Source organism: Gymnoscopelus braueri (genome assembly GCF_963280865.1).
Source record: "Gymnoscopelus braueri genome assembly, chromosome: 11".
Classification (NCBI taxonomy): domain Eukaryota; kingdom Metazoa; phylum Chordata; class Actinopteri; order Myctophiformes; family Myctophidae; genus Gymnoscopelus; species Gymnoscopelus braueri.
In genome coordinates this window covers 17,955,856-17,980,800 of record NC_137613.1, presented here as the reverse complement: position 1 = coordinate 17,980,800, position 24,945 = coordinate 17,955,856, and the positions used below count along the sequence as shown (strand labels likewise).

The window sequence follows — 24,945 nt, the reverse complement described above, 5'->3', positions numbered from 1 at the left end:
CCCTCTTAAAGTCAGTTTAGGTGTGTTACCAAAATATATATCTTTTAATTTGATTGTTTCAAACGTAAATTTAAAACAGTATACCCTCCCTTAAAAAAATGTAAAAAGCTTTCCTACGACCCCACCCATAAATATTCAACGGTCCCTTACTTACATCACTAATTATGAATAGCTCATTAGAGGATATATCTATAAAGTATCAGGGCTTTAAAGATCAATGAAAATGCTTTATGTACAGTATGATACATAATCCTGCAAAAAACTGTTACATGCTGTAATTAATTGTCAAAGTTTAATTATGTGTGTGAATTATGTGTAAATTATGTGACGACCACGAAGAGTGTGGTGACATCTGGAGAGACAGAGGACAGCCGGAGAGACGACGACCCGGGGTGGAGAGGGTCGGCAGCCCAAACCACTTCTTCTGTGAGGAAGAACCCAAAAGCTAGAGACTGCATAAAACCTGCACGGAGGGTTTAAAAATCCATCAAGGCAGAATGAGATGTTCTTGCCTAGCAGCAATGATGATGATGCAAGAATGCCCACTTCTGGTCAGACGAAGGAGGAACCAGGCCGGAGTCAACTTAGTGTCACCAACACTTGCTGCTAACCTCTCACCTGCCACCCTAAACCCTTACCCCCTAATTAGCACTGTCTCCAACTCCCCTCAAGAGACAGTGGGAGCAGTACTAGCATGCCACTTGGACACAGGCCGGGATCTGATCAGTCTCGGTCGGGTCGCCTGGAGGAGGGTATCTGTTGCAAGACCCGAATCACCCAGTGACTCCAGGAAACAACACTGATGATGTGTCCAAGTTTGTGCATCAGTAGATGTTTTTGTTTACTGTGTGCAAACACAATGTCCATTGAATTTTGTGTTAAAGGGGGACTTCACCTATATTTTAATCCTATCGTTCTATAATGAGGACGACTTATGAAAATCTGACATACCTTTTAACAGGGACGCTGGAAGTCATTTATGCCAGGGGGGGCTGGGCTTGGCGGGGGACTCCCGTGATTTTTTTTCACATGTGTCCCGCGATTTCTTTCACATTTTTCACCTTTTTTCACCTTTTTCAACAAATATTTTATTCCCCAAAGTTAAAAACATCATTGTTTTAATATATAAGTGTGTATATAGACTTTTAAAATGATATATATTTGTTTAATTTAAAAAAATCAAGCGTCCCTGCCTTTTAACACATTTAGTTTGGAAAATCATGCTGAAAATCACTGCCAGCCTACATAAAACTAATATATGCTGCTAGTGAAATTCCAATTTGATTTACAGTTACCGTAGGCCTACCTTATAACTATAGCCATACTCCAATCATAAGTGCAGCGCTGTCATCGAACCATGATTTAAGCTCCGTCCCTATTAATAACTCTGTAAGATGCTCAATTTATGCTCCGTCATACAACGGTGTTGCATGCCAAAAATAGCTTATAGCCGACATCATGTTGTGGGCTTGTAGATCGGCTATTTTAGGCTTGCAACACCATCATACGACGACGTATAAATGAGTAACACAGGCGGCAACTTGCCGTCACCTTCGGCACAAGCAGAGAGCCAACAGTGTCAAAAACGATAAATATTGCCAGCCATCTTTGTTCATATAGTATTGCAATGACAAAGAAAATTGTATTAGTCTTTATAGTGGCAACTGCACACAACACTATCACACAAACCAACTCAACATCAATGGGAAGAGGGAGGGGTGATCAGAACGAACAGAGATCACAGTCATAAACACATATCAACATAATTCCCCAAATGAACACCATGAAACAACACAATAAACACACTTCCTGTGCCACAGCGGACACGCCCCCATCTTTCAGAGCAGAGAGAACAGACAGAATACTGCTCGTTTCTTCCTGAGTTTGAAACCAAATTGGTTTAGTCATTCAAATCTGTCTAGTTGGATAATAATGGTATAGGTGGTGTGACACACTGAGAATATATATTATTACTGCTGAACTGGGTCTTTAACATGTTGGTGTATTAATAAATGTTTCATAGCTCCTAGTTTCATATACTACACTGACATTTGCAGTGTTTTTGTTGTCGTTTTTTTGTATTTATACTGTTTGTGCAATTCCTACCTTCTCTCCAACAGGTCCAAGTGGTCCGACCTCACCAGGGGGTCCGACGCGACCCTTTGGCCCCTCAGGCCCATCTTCTCCCCTGGGTCCGGGAACTCCAAGCTCTCCCTGTCACCATGGGAACACAGGCACGAGAAAACCGTCAAGACATTCACATACCACATCTACAGTATATAGTTTAGAATTTGAATGAACAGCAATAGAATACAAGAAAATTAAAAACAATTAAACAATTAAGTCAAATAATCAAGTTATCATTCACTGATTCATCAATAAATCATTCAAAGAATCTTACTCGCTCTCCCTTGACACCGAAATCTCCCTTGACTCCAGGGAAACCATCTTCTCCCTAGAGATTAAAAACAAATAAAGTACATTTTAATAACATGACAGCACAGTACAGTGAATATTATTTGGGTAACAAAGGACCATTTAGTTTGAAGAATATGCATTATGTACCATATGCACTTTATTTTTTATTGGATTTGTATACATTTTCTAATTAGTTTATTTATAAAAGTAGGCATAATTAAGATGTCTTAAAAAGTGAAACATTTGAGGAATCACCAACCTTCTCCCCTTTGTGTCCCTTTAGCCCACGGATACCTTGAGTTCCCTGCAGGCAGACAGCAGTCATTAAATTACAGTCAATGCAACAGGTGCAATGCTACAGTAAGTAAACAGTTGGACATTGAGTATTGGCAACGCTTTCAGCTACACTGCCCTCCTATACCATAAGAGGGCAGCGTAGACCTATACATTGTATTTTCAATATTCTAATTCAAGCACTTACAGTTTGTTTTAAGTTCTAGCAGCTACTGGCTTCAGTAAACTACTAATTAATACATGACTCCTCTCTTATTACACATGGATACACTATAGCATTGGGCTGTTTTGTGAGAGAATAACTAGAATAGTTCCCATTGATTGAAGAAATAAGAGAATTCCCCTTCATTTAAAGAACACTCACTCAAAATCCTCAACAAAAAAAAACAACACATTCAACTTCAACCATCATGTATTTGGGCAAAATACAGTACAGTCAGGTACATTAAATCATTGTTGAAATATTTGGTACACAGACTACTTTCCTTGTGGAAGACAACATGAACACCATGTGAAACCAGTGGACTAGCAGGCAGTTCCTTCCTGGAAATGTTCATGCTAACAAGAACAGTGGATTGTGGTGATTGTTGTAGAAGTACTGACCTTAATGCCACGAGGGCCAGGATAGCCAATCGTTCCCTGAGGACCACTGGGACCCTGTAGGAGTAGAATCTCATTAGCAAAAATTGTAAAGGAGGCATCGCAGAATAATCTGAAAATCATCACCCCATCTTACAGTTCATCTACCCTCTGCAACAATGACGATGACAGTTCTTTCTCAAATACTGTAGGTGAAGCTTATAACCCTATTTCGCAACTGTGGTCTCTGTCACAGTTTTGACACAAATGAGGTCTATCACGTAGGTGTATTGCCCTTAAAATGTAACTGTTATAAGCGTGTTTGTTTTGAAAAGGACTCTTCTCAAAACAAATGTGCATATCCATCCTTACTGTGCACCTTTCCACTGCTCTGATGCAGCTCGCTCAACCCCCCCCCCCTTATTAGCACTGGTATAATCTGATTCTAGGTCAGCCTAATCATCACCCAAGTTACGCAGCACTTTATGCTTTTCTCTCCTGATTAGAGCTGATCAGGGGTCTTCTTGGATCAACCCGAGTATTACACATAATGCTAAACGTATTTCCATGTGTTGTAATGTTTGTTTGTTTTAAACCGAGAACCACTTTGGAAGTAAGTGTTTTAAGTGATACTTTTAAGTGCAATCCTCTGAATGTTTTGTCTCTTGTTGCCATTAGATGCCGTTTTTGAATCCTAATACAAATCTAATCAAAGATACCCATACCACCGTCCACCCCACATTTGCCTTACATGACACATCCATGTATCATCATTCTAGCATCATGCATAACGAAAACGAAATCCCAAACTAGCTCAAGTGTCACCAAAAATAGTTAACGCAATTCACAATGGTGCTATACTGTTAAATCTTTAATGTAGATTTTACAAACGTATATAGCTTCAGTTTTGGAGATTTGATGGCAGCCCTTCTATGACTGTTTACAACTGAATACATGACTTCTATAAAAAAAATTAAAAGGAAAGAAGCAAGCACTCATGAGACGAGTTTTCGAAGTACAAATGTACAGGGTGCACGGTTCAGGCGGATAAAGTTCACAGAAAGGAATACCACCACTCACTTAAGTCCATTTAGGCTCTTATTTATTTTAGGTCATAGCTCCCCAGCAGCAGCGTCAACCGGACGTTTCGGCCCACAGGCCTTCCTCAGCGTATTTATACGCTGAGGAAGGCCAGGAAGGCCTGTGGGCCGAAACGTCCAGGAAGGCCTGTGGGCCGAAACGTCCGGTTGACGCTGCTGCTGGGGAGCTATGACCTAAAATAAATAAGAGCCTAAATGGACTTAAGTGAGTGCTGGTATTCTTTTCTGTGAACATTTTTGCCATACAATACCTTTATTTGCCCTCGGTGAGGGGCGAGATAAAATGTCTGGTTGATAACTGATATCGGCCCAAGGGCTGATAAAAATCGGCTGATATAAAATAACTCTCGCCACAACCTTTCACTCTTGGTATCACATATACTGTTCGGTTCGCCCTAGTTTCATATTGATGTACAATCAACTTAGCATTACTCCTAAGGTAGTAAGGGGCATTACCATAAAAAAGTGTGTACATATGGCCAAGCTTAAGTTGCTTCACAGGGAGCATCCCCACCTCCCTAAACGGGTCATAATAACCAACATGCGTCCTAGGAAGAGCATTCAACAGATATCTAATGTTGTTGTTTTGTACCGTTTGCAACCTATCCCTTAAATGGATAGTTCACCCAAAAAAAATCACTTTTTCCCCCCTATCGATTAGTCACCCCATGGAGACTTGAATTCATGGATATTTTTTTGTTTTTGTCGCATTCCTAAACCAATAATTTCATGACCAGCGGCGGACCGGTAGGCAGCGGTTCCGGTAGGAGACACAAAGGAAACTCTTTGTATCTCCTACCAGAACCGCTGCCGGTCATCAAATTATTGGCTTAGGAATGCGACAAAAACAAAAAAATATCCATGAATTCAAGTCTCCGTGGGGTGACTAATCGATAAGTCATTTTGGGGGTGAAATATCCCTTTAATCTCACTAATACACCACTGTACCGAGCGGAACAGGCATAGTCAAGGTGAAACTGGCAAGGGTTGGGAACCTTTAGGATTTTAACGATTCCAGCTCCTTAAATTAACAATTCCCTCTTAACGGTCCGATTCCTTAACTGTTTCCTTTAACGATTCCTATAGGAGGTTCCAAATGGACCCTCACAGGTCTGTACCTCTGAGAGTGTACAAATGGAACCAAATGGTTCCATTTGGTTACATTTGTACACTCTCAGAGTTAAGGTCCTTACACACTGGGGCGATTTTTTCATGCGAAAATACGTTTTTTTTTCAAACCTTATAAAGTCAATGCAAGCGTACATGGAGCGAAAAAGCGAAGCGAAAAAGCGTCTTTTAATTATTCGGAACAAGTCCGAATTTTGCGTATATTCGCATATTCGCCGGTGTGTAACCGCCTTTATGGTGGTTCCTTGAAATGTAAAAGTTTGAGAACCACCAGTATTGTAATTGTCTAGCAGACGGTTCCAAATGTGATGGAACCCATTCCTCAATGTTGTATCCGGTTCCTCCGATTCCGGATCCAACCCTAATCAAGGCCGACGCCGATATGGCAGTATAGCTGACCAATAATGTGTAGTAAAAGTAGGAGGAACTGCACCCCAGGTCACTAAACACGCCCCCCCCCCCAATCCCCAGACAAAAACTAGAGAGGACATGTTCTCAAGGTTAGCCGTTGGCATGGCCACCACGTACTGAAATGTCACCGTGAGCAACCTCATTGTGGAAGTTACTCAACATGTCAAACACAACATTTAAACTAAATATCTTTTTCATTACATAGGCCCTGCTGTATGTAATAAAATAATATGATTTTGAGAGGTGAGAAAACTTATAGCAGATATACTATCTCTTGGATCCTCTATTGGAAGGACCCCAATGGAAACAAGACCGCAAGGACTTTTTTGGACAGACCTTTTAGACAAAGTATTATAAATGTAATTGTGCTGTTTACATTTTTTGCATAATAAAATATTCAATAAATCAATCAATCTATGCAAATGCAATTGGAAGCTACAGTAAGCTTTTGTATATTCGGATTATACCCTGATAATTGTAACATAGGAAGGAAAGATCAAATGGGCCTACACTTAGGTTTGATTATGGCCAAAAGACTTAATTGCATTCCAATTATTAGTGAATGGATCTCTGAATTATCCACAGGTTTGCCCTAGGAAGAGATTACTTTAGCTAACAAGGGTCAAATCACTTTTTGGCTGCATGTACTGATTTAACTCATAATCATTGACATGCCAGGCATTAAAGAACTGTATATAAGTAATACCTCCGCAGTGATTTGATTTGGCAAAGTGCATTCCTAAGAATCCCAACTGTAACAAAGAAACTACTACTTGAGTTTGTTTATGTTCTGTGTTGGAATGGATGGGCAGGAGTGAGTGAGGTGTTTGACTTATATCAGAGGTTCTCAAAGTGGGTTCCCCAGCAAAATGTGTTAATACAGCATCACAGTCATTTAACCACTGTATACACATTTTACACGTTGGCTATAAAAAAAAATAGCAAATATACAAGCTCACAGCTTGTATATTTTGTACACGTGCCGTGCAGCGAGGTTGTACATCTGCTATTTTCCATGGCACAAAAAGGTTTGAGAACCACTGATTTATATTGTCGTCCCCACTGCTATTAACCCCCACTGTTGGCCAATAAACATGGAGTCACCAGGCGCTTCTTTTCACCTGACAGTGAGATCTTTCACTCGGAGAGTGTAATGTGGTTCACGGTTCACCACTCGTTACCCTCCCTGCTGAACAGGTGCCCACATCAACCAGCAGGGGTCACACTTGTACAGTGACCTCGCTGGCTTCCCATTGTGGTGGCGTTTATTACTGTTTATTATCTGTGTATTAACTGATCATCTTGTGTTCTTGGGTATCTTTGAAGGCGCTTATAAATAAATATAGTAATGACTAATCACTGTAGATTATGGACTCACTTTTTATTTTGACTTAGAACATGGTTCTTATATTGATTTCATAATATGTATTAAATCAAATGGAGCGTGGATTTGATGTGTGGACTTCTGGTACTTTATTGCCACCGGACGACATATAGGTAAAAGATAAGATAGGTGTGATCAAGACACCTGTGACACCTACCAGGTTTCCCTTAGTGCCAGGAGGCCCCTCCTTTCCTGGGTGACCCTGAGAAGGTAAGGGATGAGAGGTCAGAAGAACTGACTCGAATCACGACAACAACTTGATGATGAAGACGGAAACATGAAGGAAGAAACTTACAGGAGGGCCATCGGCGCCGGGCATTCCTGGTAGACCTGGTTTCCCTGTGGGACCCTACAGAGGAAGAGATGACTTTCAAACACAAGTTGAAATATAGAACATCTACTCAATTTACAATTTAGGCATTTAGCACTAAATCGGGAGTGATTTACAGTGAGCAAGGTAAACACAAGGTAATACAGCAAATGCATAGTGTAGTGCCTCAGTAATCTAGGACCATAGGTAAACCGATAACCTATCATCAGTCTAAACATTATAATATAAAAAAATTAATGATGTGTACATTGAAACTATAGGATGCCAGGTCAACAAATGAACCTAGCATCCGTCTAAATAACATTTTAACCTTTGCATAAGACTGCATGGTCGTCAAGGCTAGGGCAAGTGCTACGGCAAGCGCTACAGGCTAAAGTGGAGTCTGAAGAGGTGAGTCTTCAGTCTTCATCTACCTGAGAATATGACAGTCGGGCAATCAATTTGCCTGCTTGCGGAGAAATTCCACCTCAGACAAGCTCCTATACAACCTTAAACATCAATGAGGTTTTCCAACGAAATACTGTAGCTACAGTAAGATGTTCAATGAATAAATACTGAATCAACCTTCGTAAACAAACCCTATGAGCAGTCTAATCTATGGAAATTGAAGCTGGTCTTCAACGTGCTTCGCACTGCATTTCTCCATAGGTGCTACGCTGACAGATACTTTAGTCTCTCACCTTCTCTCCTGGGGGGCCGCTGGCTCCCTGGGGCCCTGGCATTCCCTGGGTGAGGACGGACAGACAGACACACATAATACATTATTTTGATTATAATCACAACAACTAAACCATGTGATTTAGTTGTACACGTGTCCAACGACTTGAGACGCTTCACTGACAACACCAGTGGTGGAAAAAGTACTCCATTGCCGTATCAATACTACGATGTAGAAATACAGTGTGAAAGTCTGGTATTCAAAATGTACTTGAGTAAAATTACAAAAAGTATTGGCATTAAAATAATACTTTAAAGGAATTAAAGGACCAAAAGTAAAAGTACTCAATAGGCAGAATATCCCATTTCACAAGTTTTCAAATGTCAAAAAATCTTTTGAAAATAGCAGATCTACAAGGTCACAACGTGTCACACCATGATGCGTTGTGAGCTTGTAGATAAGTATATATAGGGCTGGTCAATGTAAATACTAAGTAAGTAACTCAAGTAATTCAAGTTTTCAAATAATTGTAGTGGAGAAAAAAGTAAAGTATTAAGTAAATAAATAAGTATAAGTATTGAAAAAAATGGAAATACTCCAGTAAAGGGAAAGCACCTCAAAATTGTACTTAAGAACAGCACTTGAGTAAATGTACTTAGTTACTTTCCACCACTGGATCACAACACTATTGACAGTATAATTAAATTGTGGAGGCTGCGGTGTGTCTCATAGGACCACAATGGAAACAAGTCGCAAGGGCTTTTCTGTGTTATCTTTTTAGCTCAAATGTCTGACTGTACTCATGCTGTTTACACTTCTGTCTAATAAAGTATTCAATCAATCAATCAGTCAATCAATCAATCAATCCTGTCACATCCAGGTGTTCTCACCTGAGTTCCTCCGGACCCCTGCATACCCGGGGGCCCTGGCTCTCCTTGGGGCCCCTAAGAGAGAGAGAGAAAAAGAGAAACAAAGAAGAAAGTGGAAATAAAATAAAGAGATAAGACGGAAAATGATTAGAATATATTATTGATTATTACTTATCATCTATAAATATTGTGTTATTATGTGTGTGTGTGTGTGTGTGTGTGTGTGTGTGTGTGTGTGTGTGTGTGTGTGTGTGTGTGTGTGTGTGTGTGTGTGTGTGTGTGTGTGTGTGTGTATACATTTAATAGGTCAGTTTGTGCAGGTGCTATATTTGTTTAGTGACTGTGTTTTTAAAGGAGTAGTTCACCCCTTCTATCAATTGCACACCCCCATGAAGCCTTGAATTCATGGATTTTTTTTTTTTGTCGCATTTCTGAGCCAATAATTTGATGACCGGGTGTATATCCGGTAGGAGACACAAAGAGTCTACTTTGTCTTTCAGCCGGTAATCAAATTATTGGCTTAAGAATGCAACAAAAACTTTAAAAAATCCATGAATTCAAGGCTTCATGGGGTGTGTAATTGATAGAAAATAAGTATTTTTTTGGGTGAACTACTCATTTAATGTCAATTAAAAGAAAGAACACTGACCAGGTTTCCTTTAGGACCATGAGGCCCGTCGTTTCCACGCACACCCTGAGAGGAGAGGAGAGGAGAGAAGAGATTAAAAAAATTACCATCCATAATTGCACCTACTGTACAACTCTGAAACTACATACATAGTCATGTACATATGAAGTTATCATTATTTATATGCTGATTATGTTTCATGACACGTGGGCTCTTAGAAACTGCTAAAACCCTCAGTCAAGGAGAAAATAAGCATTCTCCTCTTCATTCCCAGAAGAAATATAACCTACTGTTCTTAACCATGTGGTTTTCCTTTGACGAAAAACGATAACCCGCTGGCAGTGCACAGAATGGATGCGGGATGACTCCCAAACTGCTGTGTCACAAAACGCTGTCTTACTGTATCTTGTAGTTATATGACATAACTATATATATGTTTTGTGAGGGACAAGAGTGTATTCTGGTCTTGTCTGGCACAAATCCTTGTGGCATGTCTGGGTGTTATTTCTGTGTAGTTCAACAGGTTAGAGCATGCCACGCTGACACTGCCAAGATCAGTTGGTTTGACTCTCTCGGGAGGCCACACAAACACTGCAAATATTGTAAGGCGTTTTGGTTGAGGCGTCCACCAAAAAACGGCATGTCGTGTATATCATTTGGGTATTGTTTTTAGGCCAACAGCAGGAACAGTGCATATTCTTGTTTAGACTGAGGGAACACCTTTACAGGGTTATATGTGTACCTAGAGGCTATTGTTGTGGTAGGACTGTGTGAGTGTCAAGTGGTCTTTATAGGGGATAAACTGACGTTACTGTAATAAAAGTGTCTGGGTGTGGCGGACATGTTTGTTTGTTTTTACTCACAGGAGGTCCAGAGATTCCGGGAGGCCCTTTAGGTCCCAACAAACCACGAGGGCCCTAGAGAGGGAGAGATGAAGGGGAGATACACGCACACAGACAGACACACGCGCACACACACACACACACACACACACACACACATGCAGGTACACGCATATAGACACACACACAAACGGGCATTGACGCAGGTGCGATTATTCAAGCACACACACATGTACGCACACGCGCACACACACACACACACACACACACACACACACACACACACACACACACACACACACACACACACACACAAGATCAAGGTCAGCCACCATACGCTAGCAGCCTGTAATCACGCAAGCATTTAATGACACTATTGAGCACCATAATTCATCACAATCTAAGACAGACGATATTAGAATTACACATCTACCTAACAGCAGGTATATAAACAACCTGACAACCCACAATCACATAATGATGACCTCAGTGATGAACACCATACATGTACAGTATTGTATGTATACATACCATACAATTACACCTCTGCTGTAAGTGTTTGCGTGTATCTTCACACTTGTCTGATTATGGCTGTCTATACAGCCTGTCTGCCCTCATTTGTACTTCACTGGGCTGTCTGTGTAATACTGTGTACAGTACATGCTTGTGTGTCTGTCTAAGTTGCATGTGCTTAATATCTACTTCAGATCTTAAATATAATCATTCACTTCATATCATCAATTTATTTCATTCTGAGCAAGTCAATTCAATTCCAAATTCTATTCCAGTGGTTCTCATAGTCCCTCCTTGAGGGAGCACCCAGCTAAATGAGTTAATATAGCATTACAATCAGTTTAACTACTTTAACCCTATATACATTGCCTATTTGATGATCTAAGCTCTTGTACAGGGGTCCCTGGAACCATAATAATGTTCAGATGGGGGTCCACGGATAAATACATTATTAATGTGGGTTTGAGAACCACTGTTCTGCTCTATTCTAGTAGCGATATACACAACTTCAGCCTCTTGACAAGGGAACAGTACATAATGTTGAGAAGAAGTAATAAAGGGCAAATCAACTGCATCGTCATTGCAACACTCACTGGTTCACCTGGGAGACCCCTGGGTCCGATGTCTCCGTCGTCTCCCTGGAAAAACACACACACACACACACACACACACACACACACACACACACACACACACACACACACACACACACACACACACACACACACACACACACACACACACACACACACACACACACACACACACACACACACACAGTGATGTAATATCATCTAAAAGTATAGTCAATCATATAATAAAATGCATTGTCGCTGTCGGGTGGAAACCTTTTATGTTCAACTTACTCTTCTGGAAATGGAAGAAACAGGAGAACCTGTGTTCCAATTGATCCAATGTAGTTAATATTTAGTCACAAGTGTTTGTTAATATCTTTCATTGGTTCAATATTTAAAGCTCACAACGCGTCACGATGCGACGCTTTGTGAGCTTGTAGATCAGCTATTTTCGCTACTTTTGCGTATCACTTTTGTACGACGTAGTAGGAACCGTATAACGTCCAACGTTTCTGCCCAACAGCAACAACATAATCAAATATATAATATAAATATTAGAATGATAGGCAGACAGACGAGGACAAAAAGACAGATATTTGGTAGATGTGAAGAGAGACAGAGATTGGAGGACAGGCAAACAGACAATATTTAGCTACCTAGCTAGTCAGACAGGAACACAGTAAAATATCATCAGAATGTTACCGTGTAGATAAATGCAGACAGGTGGTCAGAGAGACAGACAGACAGTGTCAGACAGTCTGACTAGAATCATTCACATATTTTTTGTTATCATCGTCCAAGTTCTTACCCTCTCTCCGTCCTCTCCTTGAGATCCATGGATTCCAATTCCTCCTGTATCACCCTTTATAGTTGAAAAAAAAAGGAGTGTTAGAATTACCACTCTTCAATGGAAACACACCAGCAGTAGAATATTAGCTAAATAAATATTTAATCATTGAAATACCAATAATCTGATACTCTGCTATAATGTGTTTAATCTTTTTTATGGGCCAGCACCTATATAATATGCTATTTAGAACTTTCTTTTCTTAGTTGTTGATCACCTGAATATAAGAATAAGAATTACTGTACATGATCTTTGTTGAGGTAACTATCGGGTGCAAGGATGATTGAATATGCGGCTTTATTACAATCCACAATGTCATATGTACTGCATATGGTACGGCTCATGTCAGTAGTAACTGCATTCATTGTTAAATGCTTGGATGTCACGAGTCATGTCCTAGAGCAAATTCTCTGTGTGAACGTCAGTTGGTAATAAAGCACATTTTAAGCCTTTATTTGATAGTGATAGGCGAGAGAGATAGGAAATGTGGAGAGAGACTAAGGTATACAGCGGGAGGCCCTTTAGGTCCCAACAAACCACGAGGGCCCTAGAGAGAGGGAGAGATGAAAATCTCCTTGATTTTATTTTTAACATCCCCCTTGTTTACCATAACTCTGAAGTGGTCCGTAATTACCAAATCATTAACAATCCAATTCACCAATTGAAGGATCAGCCACATATGCTTTCCAATCAAAAGGTGCCATCTTGCTATGATTAACCCACAAAATTAAACACCGCTATACAAAATCAAAATGACCTTCCTTTGGTTTCTTTTAGGTTTAAGAGGAATTTCAATACAGCATTTTACAATGGATGCACTTGAATTTTACACACTTGGTCGCGCCAAGTGCATTTTGATTCTGATGTGGCCTTGTGTGTATTGGTGTTATTGACTTACCCTGTGTCCTTTGTCACCAGGCAGCCCAGGCAGGCCATCAAAACCACGGTCACCCTAAAGAGAGATTAACTCATTACACCGCAAGGACATTCAGAAATAACGATGCACCCATATGATTTACTAGCTGATACTAACTAGGCTCAGCTGATCGTATCAATATGTTACCAATAGTTTGTCAAAAAGTAACTCATTAGAATTATTCTTATTATATAACCGAGTAGCTATATCATGAACACTGTAGTTGTACTTCCAAAAGTATTGTACTCAATTACTTTTGGAAAGAAACCTACAGTTATATAGTTATTCTGTTATAACAGTCAGGAGGAGATTAATTTAAGTTAGCTTTGAACAACTGTTCACTCATACGTCAAACTTTGAGAGCATTCTTATAAAGAATAGATGGACTGAATGTGAGAGGGATTGGTTGGTAGGACGCATTACTGAAATGGTTACGATTTGGATGCCACAGTGGAACATTTGAGCCTGCCCACCACAGTTATAATTTTTGAAAGAATTATAACTGGGTAGTATCTAAGGATGCAGCAATAATTGACAGATGCACTGTGGTACCTCTAGAGAAAACAGACAACAGGGAAAACTGATACTGCCACCTCAGGTAAAGGATAACCTTGACAAAAACTAAATACAATTCAATTGCTGAAAATCTTTTTTGTTTTGGCGAGAGACACATTTGCACGATAAAGTATTTGCAAAAACAGGTTAGAAAAATTCTGTAGTGAGTGACTGAGTGAGTGAGTGAGCATAAAGCAGTATCATACAGCGGTCTCTTTGATCAGAATATAAAAGAATGAACCCGGTGAGGGTCTTCACCTTTCCTCCAAGCTCTCCTGGCATACCCCTGGCTCCATCAGCTCCAGCACGACCCTGAAGCAGGGAAAACACACACACACACACACAATCTTTACTCCACAGCTCCAATGCCAGAACAATCAATGACTTCGTCAGCCATCTTTCATGGCTTGGGATGGTCAAACAATATTCATTGTTTTGCGGGCACTCACCCTTCTCCCTGATTTTCCTGGAGCTCCCAACACACCCTGGACACCCCTAGGACCCTAGAAGACAAAAACAGGTGAATGTGATGAATGTCTAAGTCCTAGCAGCAATCATGCACATGTGTGAGTGTGTGTGTGTGTGTGTGTGTGTGTGTGTGTGTGTGTGTGTGTGTGTGTGTGTGTGTGTACGCACGTGCATACATACATACATACATACATACGTGTGTGTGTGTGTGTGTGTGTGTGTGTGTGTGTGTGTGTGTGTGTGTGTGTGTGTGTGTGTGTGTGTGTGTGTGTGTGTGTGTGTGTGTGTGTGTGTGTGTGTGTGTGTGTGTGTGTGTCTTAAGTCATAATACACAAAGTATACATAAAATATATATGTGAATATACATACTGTGTGTGTGCATGTGCTTATGCTGTACAGCATGTCTACCAAACTGTTAGTAAAGTATTCAATCAATCAATGTCTACCATGTGCACATGTGTAGGTAAATTATATTCTGTGAGGTGTCCTTTATAACACCTGGCACAGGTGTCACAGCAAAGTTCAAAGGTCAGGGGTGGTATAGGGTCACGTACCTGAGGTCCATGGTCTCCACTATCTCCCTTCAAACCATTACTTCCTGGGTCGCCCTGAAACAGACAGACACATCAAACATATATCCAACACCATCTGGACATGAAACACATCAAACATGCAAACTCAAAAAGCCAAAGGTTGGTGGATGATGGTGGAACTAAACTATAAAACATTATCCAAACACGTATAGCTGGGTATTGTGTGTTATACTAGTGGGGCGTGGCCCGTGAGGATATTGCAAGTGGGCCACTAAATAATTGGCAAAACACTAAGACTTTATTGATGACATAACAATTATATGTTTTTTTAAAACTTTTAAAATGTTTTCATTGTGCTATGGATACATAGGAACTTAAACTATGATCCAAGCCTGGACACAATCGTTCGATTGATTATTAAAATAAACATGAACGCTAGTATAGTTACTGTGTAACTATACATAGAGTGTAGAGTGTTAGCAGTGTACAGAATAACTGCAGCTGTATGGGCCGTCATCACTAGACTACATTGTGTTGACAGTCTCGCTATGTCTATGACGTTTTTTTTATTTTCAAGTGAACAGAGATAAAAAAAAGAATTATAACCGTGCCTGTGTAGGTGGGAATCTTTTCTTAAAGGAAGGAGTTTTTCAAAATACCTGTGTACGTGACTGTGGACTAGGCCTTAGTTTTAGTTAACTAATTTATAATAACGCTGAGTTGAATATCGTCTCTGTCAGTTGGAAACCTCATAATGTCCAAAACTGTTACTTTTCAGGATTCAAATAATAAAAAACAGCAAAAGTAGCAGATCGACAAGCTCGAGCTTGTAGATCTATTACTTTTGATGCTTTTGTGTGACGCTGTAGTATGATCAAGTAGGGTGTTAATTTACGAAAAAACACAAAAAGTTAGAATATGGAGATAAGAGGTTTTGGCCCGACAGTGCCGATATACAGGTGGTGTGTGTGGGTGTGGGTGAATGTTCAGGTACATGTATAGTACAGGTGAGTTTACAGGTAACGATATGGATGAGTGAGGGTCTACACCATGAAAATCACCTTTTTCTTGTTTTTTTGTATTTTTTGGGGTCCCCAGTGTCTCTTGTACCCAAAAAAATGTTTTTTTTTTAAATTCAGTCATTCCTTCTCATTTCATGGATTTCCAGAATGGGCGTGTCTGAACAGGCGATCTCAGAATGGAAATGTTTATGATGTCACAAACATTAATGATGGCAAACCCAATGTTAAATGAAAAGTGCCGGAATCGCTCCGAAACTTTTTCTACCCCCCCTAAGTGGGGGTCTACGAACAAATACTTCGGGCTCGGATTTTGGCTCCGCCCCCCGGAAGTGGGTGAAACAGGCACCTCAAACACTTGGTGGAATTGTTCAAAAATGTTCAAAGTGTTTTTTTTTCGATTTTGTATTTTTCTTAGATGCTTCTTTTTATGCAGAATTTTTCAATTTTTTTTTTGTTTTTAATTTTTTTTTTTTTTATATATTTTTTTATTAACAGACAGAATTGCTCAGTAGCCCCCCCCTGCACAAGAGGACGTTTTGGTATTGCAGCTGAAAGTGCTGTATAAGCCAGAGACAATTGACTTGGGATGAGTATATCTGAGTGATGATTTAGGCTCAAACCTTTTGAAAAAGGTTTGAGGGACATACACCATATGATATTAAATATCAAAAAAAAAAATTGAATTCATGGTGTAGCTCCTTTAAGTGACAGGTTAACATACCAGAGGTCCGGGGCGTCCAGTGAATCCCATTGGTCCAGGTGGTCCTTTGAGAGCCATCTGAAGATTAAGGAACATTTGAGCACAAACATTAAAGAGAGTATCATAATCTAAATATGCTAAACAAAAAAATATTTAAAAAAAGCTCACAACGTATCGCATTACGGCGCATTGTCAGCTTGTAGATTGGCTATTTTACTTATTTTTTAAATAAGAAAAGACATTTTTCATAAAATTGGATTAAATAGAAAAATTATATTCTCATTATTAAACTTTGCCCAAAATAGGGAGAATAGGTATAATATGGTCAAAACTGTAACATCTTGATAAAGGATATATTATCTCCTTATCAAGATGATACAGTTTGTAGAGGCCAGGGTAGACTGTTTGCGCCTTTCTTTCTCCTTTCAAGGTTGGTTGGAGTTGCGGTCGTCTCAAAAACTAAAAGGAACTAGAGATGTGAAAGGTTGTGACAAATTAATATAATAGTGTTCACTCACCCTGGCCTGAGACAAGATGGCAGCTGCCTGAGCTTCCTGTGCCGACACACTGGGACCCTTATCTCCTCCACTCTGGCCGAAACGGAACTAGAAGAAGAGAATTGAAGTTCTCGACATGAATTATCAGAAAGAAGAAGTTAAACTGATCCTAGGAACGTCTCCTAAGAGAGACGTTCCTAAGAGAGAATATCTGTCAGAGACACATCATTGCTCAGTTCACATCATCTCGAGCTCATGGTTCCCAAACTTTTTAGCTCAAGACCCAAAAGAGAAATTAGACATTTGCCCGGGACCCAAACTAGTGAAAATAGAAGATCTACAATCTCACAACACGTTGCTTCGCGTCGCGAGCTTGTGGATCTGCTATTTTCACTACTTTCTTTTCATTTATTTATGGAATTTATTCGATTTTTTGATGAAAGCTTTTTAATTGATGAAAATACTTTTTTTGTTTTGTATTCTTTTGAAATAATAAAAACAAAAATTTATGTAGGAAACAAAAAAAGGGGATATTTACTTGCGACGCATAAAAATTGGTCTGCGATCAAAACATTGATGGGATTGTTTGGGAAACAGTGATAAAGCTCAATAGGTCGAACATGACACTGGCATTATCAGGGTTGGGAGTCCCATTCCCTGTGCAGCTCACTCTATAGAGCTAGACACTCTCCACACAGACATTTGCCTCCCACAATTTTCAAATGCTTCTGAGTAACAGTCAGTACTTCGGAGCCTCTGAAAAAGAGTAGATAAATAAAGCGGTTGTCCCACCCCCCAGCACATTCTGTTATAGCCTTTGCAATCGCATAAATATAGACTAGAGAATAGTACAACAGCATCGTACAACATTTTCCGTTTGTGGCACCCCCTATGGGCAAAAGCACTTTTGGAGGCACCTCAACATACGATTCCAAATTGGGGATGATTGGATGTTGTGTTCATGATATATGGCGTTTTCTGTAAGGGAAATTTTTGAAGGCAATTATAGGCAAATGGTAAAGAGCCATTGTCACGACGCACGAGACCATTTGTACCTAATTTGGTGAAAAACTACAAACAGTGCAATTTGTAACATTTGTGGTGCCCCCATGGGTGGAGGTGAAATCGCTTTTGGCTCGCGTGGTTTGGTTTAGAACTCCCTCAATGAGTGACTCAAATTTGAGGTAGATTGGACGCTACGTTCATGATTTTGGACGTTGGGTTCTGACAATCTGATACATCTTGATCACATGACTCCTGTATAAGAGGTTCTTCCATGGCCTACTGGGAGTGTGTGCGCACAGTTTCACGTCGATCGGTGCAACGGTGCTGGAGATTATCTGTACAGACAGACACATGGACGGACGGACATAATCTCAAGCCTTGCGGCCTGGCGGAGATAATGACTAGCCTGGAAGCCAGACGGAGGTGTTCGTTCAGCGTTTGGGTTTTTTCACTTTTTCAATTACGCAGGCAAGTCTGGAAGTGACTTGAATTTTACATTGGAAGGCTCTGTCCAGCCCCGCCCACGGACCAATCTGAAGTCCCGCCCCTTGGAAATAGCATGATTTCCAGACTGTGAAGCAAAGTGCGATGTTTTTGAAACATGCTCTGAAAATATTGGACGTCGTGTTAAGTGGTCAGATGGTTGGGCTGCGAACGCTTTTGAGATTTTCAAGTGGGCCCTGATCCGGGAAAGGTTGATAATCACTGGAATTGCTAGAGAGACTAGCGTGGCACTAATGCTGATAGAGTCAGAGGTCTGATTCACACTCTAGGGTGCTCTGAAGACCTCTGAAGGCCTCTATAACTAATTCTACCAGTGAGAGAGGTTTCACAATGGCGATCGTGGAATAAAAAACGTATCCATGGCAATGACCGTCAGGGGTCAAAGGTGACTCACAGGCAGCATGACGGAGGTGCCAGGAGGTCCAGGAAGTCCATCAGCTCCAGAGAGACCAGCCTTACCAGGAACACCCTGAAAACATGGAGACAGGAGTGAGTACAGAGTACACAGTATAATCCTCATTTGTAACTCTGAGAGTGTACAAATGTAACCACAATACATTTAATTAAGGTCAAAGTGTCCCTGAGCTAGACACTTAACCCCTAACTGCTGAAACAGTATTTTTCCCGCGTGACTAACAAAGGTCTCGCTCTCTCCCAAAGCTTGAATTGAACTTATATCGAGAATTTGCAAGTGCACCTAAGATTTACAAGCTCACATCGCGATGTGTTGTGAGCTAGTAGATCTGCTATTTCCGGTGAGTGACACTGGCACGCAACTAAGTATAATTAAGACCCGATCTACCACATGACACAGCATCTTCCTATTGACAGTAGGTCCATGACTGTGAAAAACTGTTCACAATAAGACCACTTTTGTGCCACAATCAAAGAGTTGAGGAAACATCTAATCTAAAAAACACATGGGAAATACTGACCCTCTCACCAGGATCACCAATAGAGCCGGGGGGTCCAGAAGAGCCAGATGGGCCGGTGGGACCCTAAAAGATAAAGAGAGGGTTGAACAGGAAAGAAATGACCTTGATTCAGGGACAGGATAGGATAGCAAGCAAGGCAGTGAAAAAGAGAATGAAATCCGAATGAAATTTGAAAATAATAAAATACTGCTTTTTCTTCTAATAATTGAGCACTGAAATAAAATACATGCTACACATGACTAGACAGAGTGGTGTATAGGCTTTGTGCACCACCGATATCCTGTCCTGGAGAAACAACAAGAATATTCTAATCTATTCCATCTTAGTCTTGCTCTTTAAGCCCTTCATACCATGGTTGCTACTTATATGTCAAGGATAATTAAATATTACTGCTGCGACATTATAATATAATGCTGTCATTGACTTACAGATGGTCCCTCTGGTCCGGGAGGTCCCTCAATCAACATACCCTGGAGAAGGTCAAAAACAACACAATGAAGATGAGCCGAGAGTTCCCTTCCAAAATGAGATAAAAAGCATTACAAATACTTTCGTGACTCCCGAGTGTCCAGGAGCCAGTATAGTCTCAGCCTCCTCAGCAAGTCCAGGAGTTGAACTCGCTTCAAGCCTATAGCGCTCATTTGCATTTGCACTTATACATTTTACCCATTTGGCTGAAGTTCTTCTCCAGGGTGAACAGGTGGGGGGAGTCAGTAAGCGTCTTCCAAAATGTACGTTTCAGAGAAAGACATTTGACTCTTTGCAGAAACGTTTCTTTCACCATAGTAAAAGCTGCAATCATGGTCTGGAGAGGGCACTTTTTACAGACGGTTTAAAGGGCAGGGGCTCAAGCCCCCTTTGATATCTACGGTATGTGTGCACATGCCTGACTCTTTGACAAGACTCATGGCTTGTGTGGCTTGTTGATGGGCACACACAGACTACCGTTGAGAGCGAACCCTCTTCTGGCGCCCCAGAAGAGACAAGAAATATTGCATCACGGTTGCATGCCTCTGACGACCAGTTGCCGTTTACATCCGACTCATAATATCAGTCATAATATGAGTCTACTATATTATACTATATGTAGTAAATTATTTTAATGAAAGTCTTTTGTGAGGTCACAGTCACCTTGACTTTTGAACTTTGACCACCTACTTGTAATCACTTCATCCTTGAGTCCAAGGGGACGTTTGTGCCAAATGTCATGAGATTCCCTCAAGGTGTTCCTCGAGATATCGCGTTTACAAGGTTGGGACAGATATGGACAGATGATGGATGTACGGACAACCCGAAAACATATAATGGCCTCAGGAGGCACAGCTGTCCACCAACGGAGGCATACAAATGTATGAATTAATTAATGAATTAATGAGTAACTCACAGGCTCCAGGACAGCAGGGTCCCCCTTCTCTCCTTTCTGGGCTCTGACTGCAGCCTGAGGATAACACACATGTAGCCAACAACACAGCACAGTCAGTACAGCAGTACACACACACACACACACACACACACACACACACACACACGTGTTGTTAAACTGTAGTAAAATACCATTTAGGGATGCGTATCCACGACAGGTAAAACATACAGTCAAATACAAAATAAATTGAAAGAATCAAATCATAACTCTGTTTGAAAACACAGTGTCAATGCATTCATCCGTTCGATGTTGAACTTCGATCGCGCGACGCGAAAAGTAGAAACGCCAAACTCAAAACTACCTGCTCCGACTGTGAGACAGAGAGTAAAGGAAATGGAAGAGTTACCCACGAGTCCTTGCTTCACTTAACTGTGTCCATTAATACTTGTCTTTTCCCCCATTGACACAGAAGTCTGCATACGCTTATTAATAGCAAGTCTAAATAATGGCATGAAATGAGAAAAGAAAACAGAAGGCATTCGAAGCAAATGAACCGAGGGCCTGGTCATTTTTCTGCACTTTGAATGCCCCTTTGTGTATGTAGCTGTCCTGTAGGGACTTACTATACACACAATATAGAGTAAATCCCTATTTCAACCAGTAATGCAGGAACCAGATCTTGGCCGAAATAGTATTTGAAATGGATTCAAATATATATATTTTGTCTCTGTGATCGCCTGGTACAGTATGTGGTGAAATCCACTGAGTGGTCCTCAAAGTGACAAATATATTAATAAATAACTCAACGCATCAGTTATTATCATGACTTAACAATTTTCATTCATCTGGAACCCAATGCATTTGAAAGTACCTCAAATACAATTCCACCAAGATTGATTTGGTTGAAATATACCAGATTTCGCTCTTTCTTTGGGGCTCTTTTGTTTTACCGGCCCTCCCCGGAGCAACAATTTGACTTACGCCTCCCTCGTCCGTCACAGCGGACAGGGCGGGGCCTAGGTTGGCATCGCCCTCTCCGCCAGCCTCCGGCAGCGGTGGCTCGTTGTAGTCCCGGTAGGAATAGTCGTATTCCTTCAGGCCCACGTCCCCGGTCACATACTCCTCTGTGAAGAGCTCCTCACCGACTGACTTGACGGCGTCTACCACCTCCTCTACCACCGTCTGCTCCACCTGGACACCGCGTGGTGGCAGATTGGCAGATGGCCGGGTTGGCAAGAGGAAACGGAGAGAACAGAAGATGGAGAGATGGAAGGAGGGAGGACAGGAGGAAGGAAGGAAAGTTGTAGAGAGGCATGTGGGTAGGGAGGTGAAGAAGGTTTGCGCAAAGAGGACAGAGAGGTATAGGAATGAAAGAAAGAATGGAAGAGAGAAGAAGCCATGATGGAGGAAGTAGTAGAAGAGGGCATATGAGAGTCTTACCTTGTGCAAATAAACAGACAGTGAGACAGGGATATACTGTAGGGCAAACTGGCATCTCGTGGACCTTTGGGCCCCACCTCAGGTAACTCTGGGCTGACTTTCCCAAGTGAATTCCCAAATACTGCCTCGAATCTCACATTAATCATCTATCATTTGGGTTTATGATCATGTGCGTTTCCACCAAAGCGTGTGCATAGATACTAGCTTGTGTGTTATGGTTGCCAATATTACTGTATACTGTACTGTATATGGGGCATATGTTGTTTTAAAAAGAAATGGGGAAAACATGTTTTGTCTAAAGCAAAACACACAAAACAAATAGTATTTTAAATAATTTGTATGTTGTTGGCGTAATTTATTCATCAAACGCTTGTCATATTGAAGAAGTTTTTAGCACTTTGTCCTTTACCCAACATTGTAACTTAATTGTCTCTCTTCAGTGAAATGGTGGTGAACAAAAACAACCAACTTAAATTCCACATGTCGTATCTCCTTGAAGACCATTAACACACAAGACCGATGAAGCACCTTGCTTTGTTAAAACATAAAGCTACTGCTGCCGTGGAGCAAAGCTATTAGTGCTATGTTATGTCTCTAGTTAACTTACCATGTGTGATAAAAAATATCTATATATGAATCCAATGGAATTATCTTAAATGTCTTCCCATGGAAAAGGGGCATAATGGAAAAAGAACCAGGATAATTGCATGAACGTACAAAACCTTTCTCAATAACAACGGCACAATGGAATGTCTTCTATCAAAACAAATCTATACCATTAAAATTATTAATATTAATTAATATGATACGTTATTTGCTTGAGATAAAGCCCTTATACTGTGGCGATACATTACTTTCAAAAACAGTCAAAGATTTTCATAGCATCAAAACAGTCTATTAGCTCTCCTCATAAATGAACAGTGGAAAACGTCAACAAATAGAGTAGGCTAAAGATGCTAATGATGGACAATTAGCATGATCACCAGAACACAACTCAGTCACAAACAGTTATTTGGGCTGTGAAGGCAGCCACAACTACTACAACTACGGTACGTTCTCACAAAATGCAGTTAGATTTGTGATCAAACAAGAATGCATTCAAATTCATCACCTTTTTTGTTGTTCTGGTTAAAAATGCATATCAAATATCCCTATGTGCCTCCCGATTTACTCAAGATCGTTTTGTTCTTATCTCAAGACCACTAACAACACAACGTTATTTCTTGATATGAGAACAAAACGTGCATCCTGTGGTTAGGGCAAATGAGAGTCACATGAGAATGTTTGATGATACAATAATGATGCGTGTGATGCATTCTTCTTTAGATCAGTTATACGTCTCGTCTCTTAGTAGTTGAAGAAATGTAAAGTATTAACATGTTATAATGACTAGTAACTACTTTGGTTCCACTACATGGGCTGGGCTCACCACCACATTTATATTGCAGTCATTCTTCTCTTCTTGTTTGCATCTTCTGATAAGAGGTCTTTATAAATGCCTCGGAATTTTTGTTTTCCCTCATAAATTTGCAGGTTTCCAGTGCCAGTAAGACTAGAAGGTTGCTGTACAGTACCTACAGGGATACTAAACTAAACTTAACTGGGGTTAAGTGGAGAACAGTTAGCCACTTTTAAAATGGCATCCCTATTTTGGGCATGTTTTTTAAAGGAAAACATTATCAATTGAATAGCTGATCTGTAAGCTCAAAATGTGTCATGATGCGACACGCGAGCTTGTAGATAGGCTATTTTCACTATTGTACGTAGGTTGTACGACAAAGTATAAAATAGGCTTTAAGTGGTTAATGAGACAAATTGATCGAATAGATTATTTGATTATGGAAAAGGCCATCGATGGAATAATCTCTAAGAAAATAATCAATAGTAGCTGCCCTAAAACGGAGCTACGTTAAAGGGGATGTTACAATCTTTTAACAGATTGCAATGAATGGCCATACTGTACCTGCTGAGGTTTACTGTGCTTTGTCTATATCTTCTGTATCTGTGTCTCTGATCAGTATGAATGCTTTCCATTACCTGGCCAGTTGCCTCTTCTTGTCCAATGATCTCACCCTCTGGCTGTGGCACCTCCTCCTCATAATAATATTCCATCTCTGTAGGGGTGTGGCCAGCCTCAGAATTCTCAGTATCTACGTCCTGATTGGTCAAGTTGACAGGAAGTAGTGGGGAGCGGGAAGGAAGTAAGCAGATTTAATTCGAAGAGGGCGGTTAGTTCGAAGTCCGGTGGCATAAGGTGAGTTAAGAGAAGAGGATTGGAACACATCATAAAATGGTGGTTGCCAGACACGAGGAAAATTCGACAATGGCAACTCGCATTTTCAAAGATATGAGATCTCATGTTTGAAAAGAAATTTCAGTGTGTTTTTGAACATCGATGACTATAAATCTTGCCAGCTGCAAGATTTAGGG

At 40.6% G+C, this 24,945-nt stretch overlaps 1 protein-coding gene across 8 annotated transcripts in view; it reads right to left on the bottom strand.

Moving 5' to 3' along the window:
* The window catches only part of col11a2 (collagen, type XI, alpha 2), an 85,085-nt gene that overhangs the window by 28,889 nt on the left and 31,251 nt on the right, over positions 1 to 24,945 (bottom strand). For 4 of the 8 annotated variants that reach the window (XM_080441311.1, XM_080441307.1, XM_080441309.1 and 1 more), the window contains 24 exons: positions 24,553 to 24,672; positions 22,057 to 22,266; positions 21,097 to 21,150; positions 20,141 to 20,182; positions 19,713 to 19,775; positions 19,172 to 19,246; positions 17,290 to 17,376; positions 16,793 to 16,849; positions 15,071 to 15,124; positions 14,498 to 14,551; positions 14,307 to 14,360; positions 13,476 to 13,529; positions 12,539 to 12,592; positions 11,749 to 11,793; positions 10,664 to 10,717; positions 9,822 to 9,866; positions 9,194 to 9,247; positions 8,326 to 8,370; positions 7,610 to 7,663; positions 7,472 to 7,516; positions 3,316 to 3,369; positions 2,678 to 2,722; positions 2,402 to 2,455; positions 2,107 to 2,214 (listed from right to left, as the gene is read on the bottom strand). In XM_080441311.1, coding sequence (XP_080297437.1) covers positions 2,107 to 2,214; positions 2,402 to 2,455; positions 2,678 to 2,722; positions 3,316 to 3,369; positions 7,472 to 7,516; positions 7,610 to 7,663; positions 8,326 to 8,370; positions 9,194 to 9,247; positions 9,822 to 9,866; positions 10,664 to 10,717; positions 11,749 to 11,793; positions 12,539 to 12,592; positions 13,476 to 13,529; positions 14,307 to 14,360; positions 14,498 to 14,551; positions 15,071 to 15,124; positions 16,793 to 16,849; positions 17,290 to 17,376; positions 19,172 to 19,246; positions 19,713 to 19,775; positions 20,141 to 20,182; positions 21,097 to 21,150; positions 22,057 to 22,266; positions 24,553 to 24,672 — 1,581 coding nt within the window. The remainder of the gene's footprint in view (positions 1 to 2,106; positions 2,215 to 2,401; positions 2,456 to 2,677; positions 2,723 to 3,315; positions 3,370 to 7,471; positions 7,517 to 7,609; positions 7,664 to 8,325; positions 8,371 to 9,193; positions 9,248 to 9,821; positions 9,867 to 10,663; positions 10,718 to 11,748; positions 11,794 to 12,538; positions 12,593 to 13,475; positions 13,530 to 14,306; positions 14,361 to 14,497; positions 14,552 to 15,070; positions 15,125 to 16,792; positions 16,850 to 17,289; positions 17,377 to 19,171; positions 19,247 to 19,712; positions 19,776 to 20,140; positions 20,183 to 21,096; positions 21,151 to 22,056; positions 22,267 to 24,552; positions 24,673 to 24,945) is intronic. The other 4 variants (XM_080441308.1, XM_080441313.1, XM_080441310.1 and 1 more) reach the window with 2 other exon arrangements.